At 42.4% G+C, this 22562-nt stretch overlaps 1 protein-coding gene across 1 annotated transcript in view; it reads left to right on the top strand.

Annotated features, from left to right (window-relative positions):
• LOC126473298 (uncharacterized) overlaps positions 1–22562 on the top strand; it is a 220765-nt gene that overhangs the window by 118541 nt on the left and 79662 nt on the right. The window contains exons 4-5 of the mRNA XM_050100268.1: positions 3621–3792; positions 16719–16896. Coding sequence (XP_049956225.1) covers positions 3621–3792; positions 16719–16896 — 350 coding nt within the window. The remainder of the gene's footprint in view (positions 1–3620; positions 3793–16718; positions 16897–22562) is intronic.

The following is a 22562-nucleotide window of genomic DNA, read 5'->3' as shown; positions in this document are numbered from 1 at the left end:
GTGGTTTGACGAGCATGGTCGTGAATTCACTTTAATGTCTTGGCCACCAAATCCGATGGAACACGTCTGGGACGCTATCAGGCGCCAGCTCTGTGCCCAGGAAGCACCAACCGGAAAGTTACAGGAATTGGGTGATCCATGCGGAGACATCTGGCGCCACATACCTCCGGAAACCTAGCAAGGACTTATCGTTTCCATGCCGCGCAGAATCGCTGCTGTATTCAGTTCCAAAGGGGGATCAACACGGTATTAAGCAGACGATCATAATGCTTCAGCAAATGAGGATATGGTTACCGAGCGTCATATTACAATCCCTAGCCTTAGAAATCTATGTAAGTATATACAGGATGGTCCATTGATAGTGACCGGACCAAATATCTCACGAAATAAGCATCAAACGAAAAAACTACCAAGAACGAAACTCGTCTAGCTTGAAGGGGAAAACCAGACGGCGCTATGGTTGGCCCGCTAGATAGCGCTGCCATAGGTCAAACGGGTATCAACTGCGTATTTTTTAAATGGGAACCCCCATTTTTTATTACATATTCGTGTAGTACGTAAAGAAATATGAATTTTTGAGTTGGACCACTTTTTCGCTTTGTGATAGGTGGCGCTGTAATAGTCACAAACGTATAAGTACGTGGTATCACGTAACATTCCGCCAGTGCGGACGGTATTTGCTTCGTGATACATTACCCGTGTTAAAATGGACCGTTTACCAATTGCGGAAAATGTCGATACCGTGTTGTGATCAAAATGCCCAACGGGCGTGTGCTATGTATGCTGCTCGGTATCCTGGACGACATCATCTAAGTGTCCAGACCGTTCGCCGGGTAGTTACGTTACTTAAGGAAACAGGAAGTGTTCAGCCACGTGTGAAACGTCAACCACGACCTGCAACAAACGATGATGCCCATCACTAGCAGACAAATTGCGCGTGAATCGGGAATCTCAAAAATGTCGGTGTTGAGAATGCTACATCAACATCGATTGCACCCGTACCATATTTCTATGCACAAGGAATTGCATGGCGACGACTTTGAGCGTGGTGTACTGTTCTGCTAGTGGGCAGAAGAGAAATTACTGGACGGTAACAGATTTTTTGCACGCGTTTTGTTCGGCGACGAAGCATAATTTACCAACAGCGGTAATGTAAACCGGCATAATATGCACTATTGGCCAATGGAAAATCCACGATGGCTGCGACAAGTGGAACATCAGCGACCTCGGCGGGTTGATGTGTGGTGCGGCATTATGGGAGGAAGGATAATTGGCCCCCATTTTATCGATGGCAATCTAAATGGTGCAATGTATGCTGATTTCGTACGTAATGTTCTACCAATGTAACTACAAGATGTTTCACTGCATGACAGAATGGCGATGTACTTCCAACCTGATGGATGTCCGGCACATAGCTAGCGTGCTGTTGATGCAGTATTGAATAGCATATTTCATGACACGTGGATTGGTCGTCGAAGCATCATACCATGGCTCGCACGTTCACCGGATCTGACGTCCCCGGATTTCTTTCTGTGGGGAAAGTTGAAGGATATTTGCTATCGTGAACCATCGACAACGCCTGATAACGTGTGTCAGCGCATTGTCAATGCATGTGCGAACATTACGGAAGGCGAACTACTCGCTGTTGAGAGGAATGTCGTTACACCTATTGCCAAATGCATTGACGTTGACGGACATCATTTTGAGCATTTATTGCATTAATGTGGTATTTACAGGTAATCACGCAGTAACAGCATGCGTTCTCAGAAATGATAAGTTCAGATAGGTACATGTATGGCATTGGAACAACCGAAATAAAATGGCTCTGAGCACTATGGGACTCAACGGCTGAGGTCATCAGTCCCCTAGAACTTAGAACTAGTTAAACCTAACTAACCGAAGGACATCACAAACATCCATGCCCGAGGCAGGATTCGAACCTGCGACCGTAGCGGTCTTGCGGTTCCAGACTGCAGCGCCTTTAACCGCACGGCCACTTCGGCCGGCCGAAATAAAATGTTCAAACGTACTTACGTTCTGTATTTTAATTTAAAAATCTACCTGTTACCAACTGTTCATCTAAAATTGTGAGCCATATGTTGGTGACTATTACAGCGCCATCTATCACAAAGCGAAAAAGTGGTCCAACTTAAACATTCATATTTCCTTACGTACTATACGAATATGTAATAAAAGATGGGGGTTCCTATTTAAAAAAAAAAGCAGTTGATATCCGTTTGACCTATGGCAGCGCCATGTAGTGGGCCAACCATAGCGCCATCTGGTTTCCCCCTTCAAGCTAGACAAGTTTCGTTCTTTGTAGTTTTCTCGTTTGATGCTTATTTCGTGAGATATTTGGCCCAGTCACGATCAATGGACCACGCTGTATAAGGAACAGAATTAGATGTGGAAGGAAAATGAGCAGAATGCTCTTTTGCGAAAAATAAATAATGTGTACGATACTGCAGTGCCTTTGTTGTTCAGAATTTCGATGTAATGTTCCTTCGGACGTGCATGCCTATCCGTAGGCCTAACGGGGACTGCGGCGACTACAGCTGTTATGAAATGAATTCGCACTTGCGAAAACGAACAACCATCAGCTGTATAAGGGAGTGACGACAGCGGAAATCTGTGCCGGTACGGGACTCGAACCCAGCTGTCCCGATGTCCCGCTTTACGTGAGCGGTCGCCTCAACAGCTTCGGCTGTCAGGGCAGGAATCGCGGCCAGACCCAGACTTCTATTTCTCGTCGTCCGTCTGTCACAACCTGCACTCGTACGTTACGTATATTTCGGTCCAGGAAGGACATTTTTGTTGAGAGTCGAGGGCCTGTATTTCCGACAGCATTGCGATTTTCAGTTAAAATGTCTCGCCTGTACAGGAATTACACAGTGTGTATGCACGAGTACAGGTTGTTACGCAGAACAACGACATATTGAAGTTTGCGTCCGACCGTGGGTCGTGCACGGATTGCCTAATGGTGCCAGCACAGTACCTCAGCGTGTTCGGTCAGAGGGTTAGCTGCCCTCTGTAATAAAAGAACTGAGTTCACCGATCAACAACGAACTAAAACGAGTGTCTTACGACGTCCGCCCCGAGCAGATACAACGAACGAAAGCGAACAAAATGAGATTTAAAAAAAAAAAGAAAGAAAAAGGCGGGTAAGGCGATCGCGTAAAGTGGGAAATCCGGGTTTGAATCCCGGTCCGCCACAAATTTTCACTGTCGACATTCCCTTATACAACTAATGGTTGTGGGTATTCATAACTCCAAATACGTTTCATGTAAGTAATGTGTTGTTTTCTTTTTAGAAGAAAAATTGTTTGTAGAGTAAATGTCTTCGATAAAAAATATGATCACTATGCTCGTCCAAATATGAGACTACTACGTTATACACAGAGCTTCCAGCACAGACGTTTCATCATTAATAAACAAAAATACTACTGGTTTCAGACAAGCAAGGCGAGGCTTAAAAAACTGAAAATGTTGCTATAAAATCAGTACTAAATTAGCCCCATATATCTTGCACAAATTTATTATCGTTCTTGTTATTTAGAGATACTTTATTTATAACAAGTTGCTGCTTCTATGTAATCAACACAAAACGCTTTTTTTTTCAGTCAAGAAGAACTCTGATGTCCTGTTGCACGAGCTGAATTGTCTTTGGAAGGAAAAGAAAAATTTCAGCGGCATATATATCACCTATCAGAAATATATGGATAAATATGAAGTTTACATTACATACTGCAGAGATCTCCAGAAACTGAGAGAAATGATTTTCCAGAGAAATGTGTAAGTGACTTTACCTTTATTACGTAACCGGAAATTTTTACAAACACATGAAAGTCAACATACATCTGTTAAACATTTGGGTACCATCGAAAAACTGAGCAAGGTACTTAAGAATATTGACATGTTTCCAACAGTAAACAGTATTATCGATTAATACCGACTGTTATTCTTGCCACGTTCAGATCCATTACAATCCGTTAGCGCCTTACGTCACCAGGGCTAGCAACGTGACTTGACTTAGTTCCAGTCGTTCCCTCTGGAACATAGCGCCGTGACGAAATTCCTCCACCTGAGCGATTTCTAGCAAGTATCTTCACTTCACTCCAGGTTTTCCCATCCTCTGAACCTTCTCTATCGATCGTCCTTTTCCAGGTCTGTTTGGGACGACCACGTTTTCCAACTCCTTGAGGGTTCCAATCCAGCGCCATCCTTTCAACAGCTCCATTAGTTTCCTCAAATGCCAAATCCAGTTCCACTTTCTTTCCTTGATTTGTATATTGACTGGTTGCTGATTTGTCTCTCTCCAAAGATCCGGCCATCTCACATTTAAGATACGCCGGAGCAACGTGCTTTGCAAATTATTTCGATGGGACGATTGAGGGGGGGGGGGGGGGGGGTCACAGAAAACAGGTTGGGAATCTAGTATCTGCAGGGACACGAAACAATTCCCGTCAAGACGTGCAAAAGTGTTCTCTAAAAGCTGACAAATGAAAACGATTATACTTCCATTTCTGTGTTCGTAGTACGTAACTGCAAATGTTTTGTAGAAGACCCACTGTAATCACTGTATGTCGATTAAAATGCCAGATACCGTGCCACGCAGACTACTTTTAGCAAATAAAAACAAATATGTCTCGAATCAAAATCGAAACCTCCACCTCCTGCATACCAACCCAAACACTGCCTACTGCACCAACCACACAGCACTGCTCTGTTTGCTGACAGAGGTAGTTACTGTACATGTGATTACAGTGTTGCCAGATTGCCAACCTTTAACGTCCATTTACTGCCTGAAATACGCGCAGGACGAAATTTTGTGAGACATTTTTGTATCGCCAATATATGAGCAAGTTCGAGTGTGCGAATTTTTCTTCGCCCTCTATGTATATATAAAACGGCACCCGACCAGTGGTGCACAATAGTATGTGCAGGCACTGGGATTTCCGTGTACCGCATCTCAAGTGAAGAACCAGGAACCGGAAAAACACAGTGTTAGGTTCCACTGGCAAACACGTTTTGGCAACAGACGTCGCAATCGACTACCTCGGAATGCAACAACGGAAAGATGGGACAGAGTGCAGTACACCAATCAGTGCTGGGCAATGACTGGTGCGCAGCTATTCCTTTCAGGCCCACTTTTCTGTTGCGTACAGAAACAATTTATTGTTACTTCTCATCTTACCCACCTCATAGGGGACAAATAAAAGCTTGGGTTTAGGAACACCCACCACTGGACCAACCCATGGAAAAGGGTCACCTCTTCTGATGACTCGAGATACAAGTCGGTGCACACCAGTGGCAGAGCAAGTTTATGTTGAAAACCGCATGAGGCTATGTTTCTCATTAGCTAACTGGGCAACGACAAGGATGTGTTAGTGATGCTCTTTCGTGGTGGATGATTACATGGGCTTCGAATGAATGGCTCTAAGCACTAGGGGACTTAACATCTGAGGTCATCAGTCCCCTAGACTTAGAACTACTTAAGCCTAACTAGCCTAAGGACATCGCACACATCCATGCTCGAGGCAGGATTCGAACCTGCGACCGCAGCAGCAGCGCGGTTCCGGACTGAAGCACCTAGAACCGCTCGCCCACAGCGGCCGGCCATGGGATTGAATAAGCCTCAAAAACAGTAACGTTCTAATCATATTCACGAGTACGGTGTCGTCTTAATTGCAAAAAATATGAATTGAAGTTCATGACGATTTACTTATCATTTGGAAATGGCACAAACGTCGAAATAGCGATTGTGAGGTAAATGAAACCATTGACAGTCCAGACAGAATATGTAAGTTTTGAAATACTGTAAGATTCTGGATCTGAGTGAACAGAAAAAGACTCTGTAGTGTCTGACATCGACTCTCGCGCCCGTACACACAGTAACATGCTTTGTTCTTCTAAAGCATCTGTAACATTCCGCTCTTTCCCATTGCACTCACCAGATATGTCAGTGGGTATCCATAGAAACGGTCAACATGCTTCGTAAGATATCAGAGGGAGTCAGAGTAAATTATCCCTATTGCATGCCAACTTTCACTATAAATCAGCGACAACGATACAGGCATTGGTCAGCTTTTAAATAACACTTTTGCACGTGTTGGAAGCGAATTGTTTCGCGCCCCTGCAACTATTAGATTCCAAACCTGTTTTCTGTGTACCCTCCCCCAATCATCCCATCGAAATTAATACAGGGTGTTTCAAAAATGACCGGTATATTTGAAACGGCAATAAAAACTAAACGAGCAGCGATAGAAATACACCGTTTGTTGCAATATGCTTGGGACAACAGTACATTTTCAGGCGGACAAACTTTCGAAATTACAGTAGTTACAATTTTCAACAACAGATGGCGCTGCAAGTGATGTGAAAGATATAGAAGACAACGCAGTCTGTGGGTGTGCCATTCCGTACGTCGTCTTTCTGCTGTAAGCGTGTGCTGTTCACAACGTGCAAGTGTGCTGTAGACAACATGGTTTATTCCTTAGAACAGAGGATTTTTCTGGTGTTGGAATTCCACCGCCTAGAACACAGTGTTGTTGCAACAAGACGAAGTTTTCAACGGAGGTTTAATGTAACCAAAGGACCGAAAAGCGATACAATAAAGGATCTGTTTGAAAAATTTCAACGGACTGGGAACGTGACGGATGAACGTGCTGGAAAGGTAGGGCGACCGCGTACGGCAACCACAGAGGGCAACGCGTGGCTAGTGCAGCAGGTGATCCAACAGCGGCCTCGGATTTCCGTTCGCCGTGTTGCAGCTGCGGTCCAAATGACGCCAACGTCCATGTATCGTCTCATGCACCAGAGTTTACACCTCTATCCATACAAAATTCAAACGCGGCAACCCCTCAGCGCCGCTACCATTGCTGCACGAGAGACATTCGCTAACGATATAGTGCACAGGATTGATGACGGCGATACGCATGTGGGCAGCATTTGGTTTACTGACGAAGCTTATTTTTACCTGGACGGCTTCGTCAATAAACAGAACTGGCGCATATGGGGAACCGAAAAGCCCCATGTTGCAGCCCCATCGCCCCTGCATCCTCAAAAAGTACTGGTCTGGGCCGCCATTTCTTCCAAAGGAATCATTGGCCCATTTTTCAGATCCGAAACGATTACTGCATCACGCTATCTGGACATTCTTCGTGAATTTGTGGCGGTACAAACTGCCTTAGACGACACTGCGAACACCTCGTGGTTTATGCAAGATGGTGCCCGGCCACATCGCACGGCCGACGTCTTTAATTTCCTGAATGATCGTGTGATTGCTTTGGGCTATCCGAAACATACAGGAGGCGGCGTGGATTGGCCTCCCTATTCGCCAGACATGAACCCCTGTGACTTCTTTCTGTGGGGACACTTGAAAGACCAGGTGTACCGCCAGAATCCAGAAACAATTGAACAGCTGAAGCAGTACATCTCATCTGCATGTGAAGCCATTCCGCCAGACACGTTGTCAAAGGTTTCGGGTAATTTCATTCAGAGACTACGCCATATTACTGCTACGCATGGTGGATATGTGGAAAATATCGTACTATAGAGTTTCCCAGACCGCAGCGCCATCTGTTGTTGAAAATTGTAACTACTGTAGTTTCGAAAGTTTGTCTGCCTGAAAATGTACTATTGTCCCAAGCATATTGCAACAAACGGTGTATTTCTATCGCTGCTCGTTTAGTTTTTATTGCTGTTTCAAATATACCGGTCATTTTTGAAACACCCTGTATATATATATATATATATATATATATATATATATATATATATATATATATATATATATATATATATAATCTTTTGTCTAGATCATATTTAGGTATCAGAAATTAGATACGTAATTTCAATTTAGTTCAGTTTAAAAACTCAACCATCTTCAGATCCAATTTTGTGAGAAGTTAGTGCTAAGTGTATGTGACACGGATAAAATACAGCATCCTAAAAGCAGGAAGCACTACCATCACAAATATATAAAATAAACATTTGTATGTCACAGTAGAATCTCATGTACTATACAGCGTGTTCCAGAAATGTTGCGACGAACTTCAGTAGGTTGTAGAGGGCGTCTCGAGGAGCAAATCGATTATAGATACTCGTGTCCGGAATGTCATACAGCGACACTACGGAGCGTCAAAGATACAGGCGTCGGCACCTTCTACTAGATCACCCTTCCGGCTGCAAACATGACTTTGTACGCCGACGGAACGTAGACGGAACGTAGGCGTAACGTCTCGCAATGTCGTTTGGTGTTCAGAGATCACTACTGATCACCACGATCGGCAGTGGAGAAGATAGTGATAGCTGCTGTATAACAGGCCTTGCCTCCTATGAATGCGATACTCTGTCGCCAGTGTGGATGACAATTTCAGACACAGGTTTCCAAGCGTAGTTTATTTTTCTCCTGGAACCATTGCCCACAGAGGGAACTAAACATTCATAGGACACACGACGTGGCTACGCAGCAGCTAGCTCCATCTTCTCCACTGACGATCTGTCGCGATCACTGAGTAACAAACCTTGTGAATCATTCCGCCTGCGGTCCGTCAACGTACAGTCACGTTTTCTCTCGAAGTGGTGGCATAGTGACAGATGCTGGTGGCTAAAATTTCGTCGCTCTGTAGTGTCGTTGGATGACGTTTCCGGGCACGCGTTCCTATTCTCGATTTATTCCTCAAGATACGATCTACAACCCCTCCAAGTTTGTTGCAACATTTGTGGGATACCCTGCATATGTATACAGTGAGCTCGTAAATTTCCGTTACAAACTTCTAGGTCTTGTAGGTGCGGGTGAGTACATAATATTTTGATTAAGAACCCTTGTCCGGAAACGTACCTTTTACTTTCTTCGACGGTTTCAATTCAGATTTTTAACTCATACACTGTTGTTTGAGGAATTGAATTAGGCGTGACGCAGTACAATTACGAGTATTCGGAAGGAAACATAGCGAAACATCTATTTATCACAATTTAAGCGAAGTTTAAATTACGAGACTCCTATAGAGACAGAATAAGGTCTGCTGGCACGAGTTCTGGTCGCTGCACTAGAAGTTGAGAAGACACCAGGTGGGATGTAGAGTGTGTACCAGAACATGCTTCGTAGCTGTGGCGGATACAGAAAAACCTCAAGGAGGTGGCACTAAAGATATCTTGAGCTACCTGTACTTTTACCGTAATAAAAAAATAATCAACTCACATGCAAAGTTTAAGAAAGTTTTATTTCAACTGATTACACACATATACAAGACAATGCCATCGTATGATACAAAAAGTTAGAATTGTGGTACTCTTCCGTAAATGATGAATTCTGTGCGCCTATTCTTCCTGGCAAATTGGTTAATTACATCGTCAATAGGACAATCAGTGCCAGGTTGAGCGTTCAACAGAGCTAAGTCGTTCCCTTCTAGTTCATTCGATATAAGGCCTATATAGTAACAAGGCGTTTATAGGAATCTTCTCGAAAGTCGCTATGATCGGAGATATACGCATCAATAGTATTACGAGTTAGGTATGGGAAACTATTGTTAAGCTATCAGTAAAAATATTGTCACGAGTCTCGTAACAATATTTTTTTCTGAGAAATTACTATGAATTACTATTATTAATATTTCATAATCAACTGATCACTCGTCACTCTTGACTAATCTTCACGCTTGCACTTGCTGCAACAAGGACTTTTTACTTATTCATTCATCTGTCTTAATATTTCTGCTTTTGAATGTAAAATAACTTCCTATTCGGCGAATAGTCCGTATTTATAACGCTACGTATCGACGGCACTCTGTACAAGAAAGCAGTAGAATATTCGTGAATTTGCTCGAACAAATGCCAGACAGAATAATGTATCGAGATCACTAGAATGGCTGCGACTTTTCTCTTAGGTATGTGTTAGCTATCTGTGTGCCAAACAGAAACGTATAAAATACGATGGTGCAGACGTGCGTGCTTCATAGGAAAGTACAACTACTCGATTCAGTCGAGTCGGATGACGAAACTACGGAACAGCATGCTGGCTGGTTGAGGGGGGAGGGGGGAGGGGTGGGGCGGGTGACAATGCGAGCGGCCCCGCAGGGGGGGGGGACCTCCCCCCCCCCCCCCCCCGACCAATATGTATCCGCCACTGTTTTGTAGGTACACTGTAACAAAATAGGTGGTCGCCACATCGAGCCGCTGTTGTAATGCATCAGTACTGTTCTGTACGTACAGTATGCTGGATTCTTCTTTTTTTTTTTGTTTTGGAATAACGTAAACACGTAATGAAACGCCCTGCTTAAGTCCGCAGGACAGAGCAGGTAGTTGGAATTATGGAAAGGGGCAAAAAAGGGGCTGTCAGTTACACTCAAACATGTACCTTCATTTGGTTGCCAAAATAACACAGCAAAAGTTATCGGCTGAATATGCCACAATATCTTGTGCCTTAAGGGAACAACCACTTAAATTTAAAAACGGCTGAAAGCCATTAACTTAAAATTCAGACTCAAAACAGAATATTTAGAAGGCAGAAGGCCTCACGTAAGTAAGTTCTGTAACTTGGCTGAAGGCTCAACAAATCTAACACTTCAAAAGCAAACAAGTTTAATTTAAAGTCGGCTGAAGACCCATGATTTAAGACTGCAGGTAAAATTAATTTAAAAGAAACACAAGGCAGAAGGCCTTATCTTCAATTAGGCTGAAGGCTCCACACAGTCTGATACTTGAAGGACAAGAACTTTAATTTATGAACGGCTGAAGGCAGATTACTTGAAGCAACTAAAATAATTTTTAGTTGGTAGAAGGCCCAAAGCTTGATCTAAACAATATTTTACACAAGCTGAAGACCCAAACAATCTAAGATTTAACAAGTAAGGAATTTAAATTTTAAAGCAGCTATAGGCCCATTATTTAAAACCCAACTAAAAGCATACAAATGCAAACCATCGGCTATAAGCCATTAAAATACACAATCCAACACCAATAAGGAAAGGCAGTACGGCCAGCGGCGCTCAGAAGTTTCCGGGGGTCGGTCTGCAATTTAAATATTAACGTTCGCTTAGGGGAGACAGGTAGTCGGCGCAACTGTATCCGATCCGCCGGCAACCCAACCAAGAGACAGTCAGCGGACCCACCGAAAAGACGATTTGCCTTCCACCCGACCAGTGCACAAGGAACTCCAAAGCCAAAACGTAAAAGGCGTAGCCGCCCACAACCAAGTGTGCATAAGCTGTTAAAACTACACACACGTGTTGGACAGCGACTACACGGTGAGGAAAGAACTTTGCCTGAATTTTACGCCAGCGGCCAGGGCAGGTAACCGGAACGCTAACGGCCACAAAGCAGAAAATTCCGCTAGTGCACTTGGACTTCAAATAACCAAATATACAGTTAAACTCCACCGGATGGTGGCCAAACTTTCGCCAACTTAAACACTCGCTGTTGCTCACCGGAATAATCCCAACAGCCAACCATGAAAATCAATGGCACAATGTGAAGAGTCTGGCTTCGGTAATTAAATCACCACTCAACTTTGATGTCCTGGGCCGGTGAGCCACGAACCTCGTAGCAATCTGAACAGCTCCCACACACTCCGACACTGCGTAGAGACCGCCAGCGGGCCCGGCCCACTGTGCCGCGCGGAGATTTCCCGGCTGATCCACACCAACCGACCGACTGCCACACATCATCACGGAAACAGCACTAAAATAACTGAGCATGCGACATCACAAGCTACACACAGTTTCACGCACACTTGCACGAATGACTAGACAATACTAACGGCAGCAACTGTGCAATAACAAGGACGAATCACGAGACGGCACACGCAGGCAACCCATAAGCGATCGCCGGTCAACATACACGTCGTCCGACAAGACGACCGACCGCCGACCAACCAAGGTGGTCCGCACTCAAGTGATATGTCTCGGCAACCGCCGGGCAAGGCGTGGCAGTCCGCACCTCACTGCAGCCGCGCCCCAACTGAACTTCTGACAGGTCCCAACTGCACTGCTAGCGCCTCCCAACTCACTGGCAGATCCGAACTAACTCTGAACACACAACTGGGAAGTAATAGCAGTCAGCAAAGATTTTTTTTTCTTTATTGATTTTCAATTCCCCCCGAAGGGGGCGGGCTGGCAGCAGCTTACTACGCTGCTCTACAGCCTACAGACTTTTCAGCAAAGATAATAAGCCAGAACTTATATCGATAAGGGCCGCTGCTGCAGCTCACGGGCAGGCAAGGCGGCAACTCAGTGACACCAGTAATGGAAATTAACATAACGAGGTGGTAGTACAGTAAAAACAGGATGTCTGCACCTAATAAGATTATCATATTCCTGTACATAGCCATGAAGAGAAATGTATAGACACCTTGTCAAGTATCAGAGATATGTGAGAATAAGATTAACGTACCAAGACCAAAAAGAACTTCAGATTGTCAATTGTAAACAGCATCCAGAATCAAGTTACGTAATATCTATGCTTTTTATTATTTTAATAAATGTGTGTGAAAATTAATCAAGTTCTGTTTAAAGTTGGTCACCGTCAATCTGCTACTCTAAGCGTGCAAGTGGCATTTCTATCGTCTGACCTAACGGCAGAAGATAAACACGCCACGATAAGACCAAGAGACATATTGCTGACACTCGCCTACTTCGTTAGAGCGACAAGTCAAATAATCTGATGGTGTGTGTACCGAAGGTCTTACAGTACGCACACCACAACAAAAAAATGTGCTTAAGTGATAAATGGATATTCCGTTACGTTTCCCCTCGAATTGTTACTTGATTACTATACTGCGTTACGCCTAATGTAACTCCTCAAGCAGAAGTGGATGAGTTAAACATCTTAGAATGGAAACGGTATGTTTCCGGACATGGGTTCCTATTCAGGATATTATATACTCACCCCCTCTACAAGTTCTAGAGGTCTGTAACGGGTATTTCCGAACACCCTGTATAACACTAACTAGCTTAGGACCCGCTGTTTTGCTCGTTTATACTGTACGGTCTGAACAAATTTTTGTTTGTTTTTCTTTAATCGAATTTCTGCATCGTTACGCCCATTGTTCATGTGTAAATCTACGTTGTGAAAGAAGTAGTAACTCTTTATGTGGCTGCCAGTCTTTGCATAAATAAAGTGTTCCAATGAGTTTGATTTAATTTCTTATAGCGAATTAGAAAAAGGAGACAAACCGGATAAGTTGTTTTACAGTTATTAACGCCAGTCTTACAACTGCTATTGAATTCTCTCATCGCAAACGGATATTATTGTGCATGGAACCCTATTGAAACGTGATATCTATTTTTCATCGATAATGATAAGTTTGCATAGTAATTACAGCAACAATAATTTTATAAACAAATATAATGCTTACTGAAAAATTACTGTATTAATGATCTGTACTTTTTTTTCTTTTGGAATATTAAAGGCGCTTGGGGAAGTTCAAAGTCGACTCTTTCGAGAATTTTTCAGTGTTGCCTAGAACTGCTTGGGATATTGATATTTGACTTCTTAACTTCACATACCATAAATATAAAAAATACAAAAATCCGATTGCTGTGTGGTCTCCTTGAATAATCTTTCCTTGTACACAAACTGTAGATGTCGTTACTCATGTCTACTTTGTGCACTCGCACTGAAATGTTAAAACATTTGCATATCCAGTCTTGCCACTTTCAGATTCATTACATGTCGCCTACAGTCTGCTGCTATTTACATGGCCAGCAATGTACACTACCTTCCATAAGTTTGGAAACACCAAGCGGTTATAGACAATGGAATGGAAATACGTTATAAAATTGCATTTTATTGTTTTCTAAATGTTTATTAAGCTCAAACAATACATGATTAAACGCAACTATTGAATTTCAGATTCCTCAAAATAACCAGCCTTTGCTTTAAACAATGCTTTGCATAACTCGGCATGCGATGGGTCAGTTTTGCCAAGGGTTTTAGTTGGAATTTAGTGTCCTTTCTTGCTGCAGGTCCTCCCACAAGTGTGTCCCACTCACGATTCCCCGTTTTCGGATCCTCCCATCCAACTCATCCCATAGTTGCTCTACTGGGTTGCAATAAGGGTGCCGGGCATGTCATTCCAAGGTTTTCAAGATTTTCTGAACCTCCAAAGACTCTGTATAGTTCTGAAACAAGCGTAATGTATGTTTCGGGTTGTTGTCTTGTTGTTGTTTCCCAATCAGCCACAAACCAGTCCTGACAAGTCGCTGGAGAATGGCATAATAATCCTTTCGGTTCATTTTTCCAACTTCTTTCACCTAATCTGACTTTATTTCCTCCAAATGATCCCCCATACCATCACAGAACCCGCTCCATTTTTCACAGTTGGAATTATGAACTGAGGTTTCAGGCGTTCCTGGAGTAAACGGCGTATGAATTGACGGCGTTTACTTCCAGATATTTAGAACCTGGATCTGTCAGTGAATAATACTTTTTCCCAATCCCCTGCCGTCCACTGTTAACGTGATGTAGCCCACTGAAACCTTTTCCTCTTGTTAACAGGGCGCAACAGCAGTTTCTTTGATGCTATACAGGGTGATTCACGAAGATATACAAATATTTTAATACGTTATTCTACAAGTAAAACTAAAGAAAAAAGTTCATATAGATATAGGTCCGCAAATTTTTAGTTTCTGAGTTACGGCTAATAAAAGATTTTGCCTGAAATTTAGCAACTTCTCTAATATGAAGCCATTGCAAAACTGTACGAGGTTAAAGTAAAGCACGATTTCCATGTATTTTGTTGTTGTTCATCTGATGAATCTAATACAACATGTCCCAGACGTGTATTTGCAGTAATTTTCCAGAATATCCAGAGAAGCAAAGAAGTAATTCCGTAAAAGTCTTAATTTATTAACTACTTGGCCCAATCTGTTTTTTAAATTCCAGACAATTGCACAAAATTTTTAACAGAAGTTGTAGAGAATTTAATTTTGAAAAAAATGATGGTAATAACGTTAACTGAAACTGTATGAACGTGTCAGATGATCTGCTTTTGTTAATACCATAGCACAGACGAATTCATCTTAAACCGGAAAAAACAAAGCTCAGTGCTAAGGAAGTTGTACAGTGTACATACAATTTCACAATACATTTGCCATAAATAAACACCATTTCGGCGTATTTCTCTGTCGTAAATTTGAAAGGCATTCCTATTTCATAAATAATCTACAAACTGCAACAGTTACTATGTGGTTTCACTTAAGTACACTGTTGTAATTATGTTCTTTCACTTAACAATACAGAAAACTAACTCGTTTCAAGGTTAGGAAACGACTAAAACAACTCACTAACGATTGCCAACAATGACAAAAACGTTTCTACATTCATAATGGAAAGGAAACACATTTACTTGTATAATAATCTTTGCTTCTCTGGATTTTCTGGGAAACTACTGCAGATACAGGTCTGGGACATGTTTTATTAGATTCTCTGCACCAATAACAAGAAAATAAATGGAAGTCGTGCTTTATTGTAACCTCGTACAGTTTTGCGATGGCTTCATATTAGCGAAGTTGCTAAATTTCAGGCAAAATCTTTTATTAGCAGCAACTAAACATTTGCAGACCTATGTTTATATGAACTTTTATTTTTAGTTTTACTTGTAGAATAACATATTAAAATATTTGCATATATTCGTGAATCAGCCTGTATAATCCTGGAGGTTGTTTTTTTTAGCTGCGGTGTCACTGTTGACTCACTCACTGTGTATCCCCAGTTGTGCATAGTTCGATAGCCAATTCGCGTTTCAGTTAGCGGACAGTTTTGAATCTTTTAGGATTACTAGTCACTACCAAACACTTTTCCTGGCGTTCTGACATCTTCTTGGGTGCTCCTGAGTGAGGACGGTGATCATACTGTAAGAACTTGTATCTCAATACCGGTGAGGTCCTGACAACTCTGTTGATGGAAATCTTCAATTTCTTTCGTATTTGTCGGACACTGTTGCCTTCTTGGTGCAAAATGATTATCTTTACCCGTGAATCATAAGAATCTGGCACTTTGGGGCCATTTTCGATTACTTTCACGGCATGTCCTACCTTCATACAAACGGAACTACCACCTTATCTTTACACAGTCGCACCGTCTACTGGTGCCACCTTGCGCATTTAGTAGAACTCCTTGAACAGGTAAAGTCGTTTCACATAAAACTGAGCAATACGAATATGTACCAAAATGTACAATAATTATCTGTACAATTCCGTGTCATTATTCACCGTTATTTGAGCATACTATTCTGACTTCCAACCGATATCTCACAACTATCACTCCCATATTGCTGCCATACGCAACATGGTGTTTCCAAACTTACGGAGGATAGTGTATAAACATACATTTCTGCGTGCATGACTGTTCACATTTTGCACTCCAGCCTCGTGTCTTAGCGAAAGCTGTGTTTGTATCTGCGCTCGCAGCAGGGTAACTCGTTACAAATAGGTTCCCTCTGGTTTCCGCAAACTTCACCGGCGAGCGTTTCTCGTGACCTGGTGTCTTACAGAGGCACTTATTGAAAGACAATAATTAGGTAAGGCATTCTCATAGGACTCTTAGATAGAAGATAAACTTCATCGATTTGTAGTAACAGTATGCTGCTCGCCACGCAAGAAATATCTCGTACAGTGACATAAACATAACTTATTTTCTTGCTTAGATATCAACATGCTTTTCAAACCTCAATTTGCTGGCCACTGTTTACTTCATTATATTTTGTTTTACTTTTGCAGAAGTCGGCCACAAGTTTCTGAAGTGAAAATGAGCGAAATATTTAAAATTGAGAGAGATTTACTGCCTGTGTTTCACATTGGTTTACTGTGCTGTGTGCTGGAAGAAATAAAGAAAGAATCAACGCTCAAACAACTTGATCAATACCATTGTTGCCGCACTCTGACGCAGTTGAAGAAGGTGAGTTAATTTAGACCTCGTGATGAGCTGAACGAGAGCCTAAAAATTTTCGATCGCAATTCGTTCCCGATATAGTCGAAAACTCATGCCGAATACTCGTAATGTAATTTTTAGTAATCATCGATAGCCGGTGAAACGAGAAACGCTCTGGGTTAGGGAACAACAAAACTGGAGACATTAAACTTTTGTTTTGTACTGAGAATGCGCTTTATCATAAACTACTGACGTTACATTTCCTCAGTTCCTCACTTAATCAACTTAATAAATCACTGTTCCAGAATGCTTTCGCAATTGCGTCTGCACAACATGTTAGTGAAGTGGCACAGTGTAAACTCTACTGTGTTTCGGCAAAAAAAGCAAATTTTAACATATCAACAAGAGAAATGTGTAGGTTTTACTCAAAATTCGCCACTCGTGGCGCTCCTCTGAAAGTTACAACGGGTTAACAACTCAAGTGATAATAAATCCCTGCGCTGGCCGCGGTGGCCGAGCGGTTCTAGGCGCTTCAGTCCGGAACCGCGCGACTGCTACGGTCGCAGGTTCGAATCTTGCGTCAGGCATGGATGTGTGTGATGTCCTTAGGTTAGTTAGGTTGAAGTAGTTCTAAGTTCTAGGGAACTGATAACCTCAGATGTTAAGTCCCATAGTCTTCAGAGCCATTTAAACCAATAAATCCCTGCATATTCAGCGGAATTTTTGTTTTAGATACTAACCAAAGCAGACGTGACAAGAGATCTATTTGAATCGTCACCATGCACGTGTGGGCATGAGTGAGCTCCACTTAATATCTGCAAAAATGTGGGTGTGGGCTTCAATGTAGCATGGCACTTCCCCTCCATCGCTCGGCATTTCCCCTACACCTTTCACTATTGCTCTCCCCACTCATGCTCAGCCGATAGCGCATCTACTGGCCACGGTATTCTGTGCAGACTCCACCAGCACCGTTGGTCGGCAGTCGTTTCAAATCTCCACAAGTCATCTTTCTGGCGTTCTGCCCGATGCTCAGGAGTTCGCTCAGAGTGGCGTCGGAATGTACATTGCTGTGCTGATAGCTTCAAGTTCAGACGCGCCATTTGGTCTTATAACTGTTCCACTCTCCGCTCGTGCATTGACGCATCTAGACTCGTCATACGCTTTGATACTGATGGCGGCGCTTGCTGCTAAACACTCGTTCCGTGACGTCATTTTATCGCCTACTGGCGCTTCAGACACATCGAAACTCTGCCAGCCTTCCTTGCTAACGCCTGCTACGATACGTCTTGATGTGTTACCTTACCACAATTGGGCAAATACCAACTGGTAACTTATCAAGCATAGTTGAGTGTTCAGGCAGCAGATCAAGGCCAGCTTAAGCACGTAAAACTCGCAGTTTTTGAGATGGGGATCCGATGCCTAGTTGCTCGGCGTTAAAAGCTCTGTGCAACCGAGGCTCTGGCGACAATGTATAGCGACATTATCGCTGCACTTTCTAAATGTGCAGTCGCGATTACGCACTTATCATCACTGGTGCACTCTCCATATTGTTGAAAGGTGCACTTATGCGTGTGAACCAAATTAGTGGGCCATTAGATCAGAACGGCGTAAGTTAGACATGACCAAAACGGGTCGTGAGATTAATATCGTATATGACCTCCTGTTGCTCGGCGTAGTGCAGCCGTTTGACGTTGCTTGGACTCAACAAGTCGTTGGAAATTCCCTGCAGAAATATTGAGCCGTCTGTTGTTGCGAAAGTGTTGTCAGTGCAGGATTTTGTCGACTAACTGACCTCTCGATTATGTCCCATCGATGGAATTCATGTCAGGCGATCTTGGTGACCAAATCATTCCTTCGAATTGTCCAGAATGTTCTTCAAACCACAATTATGTCCCAGTGACAGCGCATTGTCATCCATAAAAATTCCACCACTGAGCGGCTGCAAATGGTCTCCCAGTAACTGATCATAGCCATTTCCAGTCAGTGATAGGTTCAATTAGACCAGAGGACCCAGTCCATTCCATGAAAACACAGTCCACACCATTACGAAGCCACCACCAACTTGCACAGTTCCTTATTGATAACTCCAGTCCATGGCTTTGTAGTGTCTGCGAACCCTACCGTCACATCTTACCACAAAATCGGAACTCATTCGACCAGACCATGGTTTTCCAGTCGTCTAGGATCCAACTAATATGCTAAAGAACTCAGGAGACGAGATGCAGGCGATGTCGTGCTGTTACCGAAGGTACTCGCGTCAGTCGTCTGCTGCCATAGCCCATTAACGCCCAAGTTCGTTTCACTGTCCTAAAGGATACGTTCGTCGTACGTCCCACATTGATTTCTGCGGTTATTTCACGCAGTGTTGCTTCTCTCTTAGCACTGACAACTCTACGCGAACGCTGGTGCTCTCTCGGTCGTTGCATGAAGGACATTGGCCACAGCGTTGTCCACTGTGAGAGGTGATGCCTGAAATGAGGGATTCTCGGCACATTCTTGACACTGTGGATCTCTGAATATTGAAATCCTTAACGATTTCCGAAATGGACTGTCCCATGCTTCTATCTCCAACTATCATTCTGCGTTCAAAGTCCGTTACTTCCGTCGTGCAGCCACAATCACGCCGAAGACATGAATCACCTGAGTACAAATGTTAGCTCCAGCAGTGCACTGCCCTTTTATGCCTTGTGTACGCGATACTACAGGCTTCTGTATTTGTGCATTTCGCTATACCATGACTTTCGTCACCTCGGTGTATGTTGGTGGCTGCAAGTTGCGGCGTATTTGGAGACATGGTCTGCTCCACTTTAACCTCAATCTCTGGCGATTGTGGTATTGCCTCTGTAATTTTCAAAAAAGAAAAAAAAATCAGTTTCGAATCTCCTCACCAAGGCATCAAGTGAGGGTCACAGCTATGGATATTTCAATGACAAGAAATATTTCCCATATAAATTGTGGATACAGTGACTACTTAGTACGTAACTTTATTGCACACTCATGCACTAACATTAAATTATGTGCAATTAAAGTATTGGGAAGAAAATAGTATAAATAAATAATAAAGTCACAGAAGTCATTGCGTTCATGTATTTAGGACAGCTGAAGAGAACGATTGGGTGAGCAGCAAAACTGATGACTAGAAGGGTAACCATGATATGAAGCGTTTTTGGCAATCCAAGTAGTCGCTAAAAGAAAGACTCTGATGTCCCTGAAATGGAAGGTGAATTCAGTGTGATTTACCACTTTTCACTTATGGCAATGAAAAATTCTGTCTGAAAGTCGAAACAAGTCTGTAACTGAAAGTTGCTAAGTGACCAGTGGAGAAATGCTTGATGGCAATTACTAGGAGAGGAATATAAATGGACTAGAAAACAAAGTGGACTGAAAGACATTAAGGCTTTGCAATGAAAATGGAACTGAAAGAGACAGGATATGTTTATTTATTATTTATTTTATTGCGAGTTACGTTGATCATGATAGCAATGGAATTGCGAGGCTATGGAATGAGTCAGTATTTTTACAACGTTAACAATACAGCAGCACACAATATGGTTAATTCATGACAAGACTTATACTAACAGCATGGAACACTAGAAGAAATAAAAGCATGTCGCATACATCAGAATTAACACATGTGTACAAATTCAAAGTAACAAAGTAAAGTATTGGAGAAACAATATAACACTACAGTAACAAGTAGTTTACATTTATGCTTACATTGAAAGGCTAACTCAGTTGTATAATAAAAAATTGCACTCAAAAATTCACTAATTGAATAGAATGGCTTTTGCATTAGGTATCCTTTCAGTTTGCTTTTGAACTTTGGTGTTTCAGGAGAAAGACTTTCGATGACACTGGGTAGAGCATTGTAAATTTTGATGCCTGTATAATTTACTCCTTTCTGTGCAAGGCTACAGTTTGACTGGTTACTATGAAAGTCCTCTTTTAACCTTGTGTTGTGAACATGATATTCGCTATTGGTTTTGAAGAGAGGGTGGTTTTTATCAATAAAACATACAACGGAGTATATGTACTGAGATATCATTGTAACTGTAGCTTGTATGATACTTCTACATGTCCATACTCTGCAAGCCACCATACGTTGCATGGACGAGGGGTTCCTTGTACCACTGCTATTCATGTTCCACACACAAATGGAGTGTAGGAAATACGACTCTCTCTATGTCACCATACGAGACTTAATTTCTCTTATCTTCTCTTCGCGGCCCTTACACGAAGTCTACTTTGGCATCAGTAGAATTGTTCTGCAGTCAGCTCCAAATGCCTTTTCTCTAAATTTTGTCAATAGTGTTTTGCGAAAAGAACGCCTTCTTCCCTCAAGGGATTGCCATTAGAGTTCACCGAGCATTTCCATAATACTCGCATCTTGACTGAACCTACCAGTACCAAATCTAGCAGAATGCTCCTGAACTGCTTCAATTTCTTCCTTTAATCCGATATGATGGGAATCCCAAACACTTGAGCAGTACTCAAGGTTGGGTCTTACCAATATTCTTTACATGGTCTGCTTTATAGATGAGCTATACTTTCCTAGAATTCTCCCAATTAACTGAAGTCAATCATTCGCCTCCCCTACAACCGACCTTACATGCTCTTTCCATTTCATGTTGCTTTGCAAGTTATGCTTAGATATTTAATAGGCATGACTGTGTCAAGTAGCACATCACTTACACTGTATTCGAACATCAGAGGATTGTTTTTCCTACTCATCTTCATTAATTATATTTTTCAATATTCAAAGGAAGATGTCATTCATCACACCAAATAAAAATTCTATCCAATTCATCTTTTATCCCCCTACAATCACTCAATGATAACTTTAGCATACATTATAGCGTCATTAGCAAACAGTTGCAGATTGCTGCTGATCATATCCATCTGGTCGTTTATGTATATGGGGAACAAGATTGATCCTATCACACTTACGTAGGGCCTTCCTAACAATATCCCCGCATCTGATGAATTTTGGCAGTCGGGGACAACGCCTAGGTTCTATTGCTTACTCGTAGAAATGTTTCCAGCCATTCGCAAATCTAAGAGCCTACTCCATATGTTTAGACAGTCCGTGGTGGGCCACTGTGTCAAACGCAGAAAACTAGGAATAAAGAAACTGCCTGTTCCTCTTCATCAGTGATTCGCACAGTGTTGTGTGAGGAAAGGGCATGCTGAAATTTGCTCAAGCAAAGCTTGCTAAGTCCGTGTTGATTTGTAGACAGAAGCTTTTTCGATGTCTTCCCTCCTCAAAACAGTTACTTGGCACACACTTTTCCAGATTTGCTTTCATTTTAAATTTTGTTGCTCATAATTTCTCTACGTCCATAATATTGGAACTAAATGATGTCAATTCATTGTCTGATTAGGATGCTAACAACTGTTTGCCTGCGCTGCCCAGCATAGAAACCCTCCTAGCCTTCTTGATGGATTTATTAAGTTACCATCTGCACTATCATGACCTCATGATAACTAATCCCTACCTCTGTACTGACACTGTCGATAAGCTCAGGTCTGTTTGTAGCTCCAAGGTCTAAAACATTTCCATTGCATGTGGATTGTCGAACTAGCTGCTCAAGACAGTTTTCGACAAATGTGTTCAGAACTACTTCACAAGATTTTGTCCATAGCTGTCCCAATCTATATTTGTAGGTTAAAGTCACCACCAACCAATAGTGCAT

This window comes from Schistocerca serialis, chromosome 4 (genome assembly GCF_023864345.2).
Source record: "Schistocerca serialis cubense isolate TAMUIC-IGC-003099 chromosome 4, iqSchSeri2.2, whole genome shotgun sequence".
In the NCBI taxonomy this organism is placed as follows: domain Eukaryota; kingdom Metazoa; phylum Arthropoda; class Insecta; order Orthoptera; family Acrididae; genus Schistocerca; species Schistocerca serialis.
This window is presented reverse-complemented; position numbering and strand designations above follow the sequence as displayed.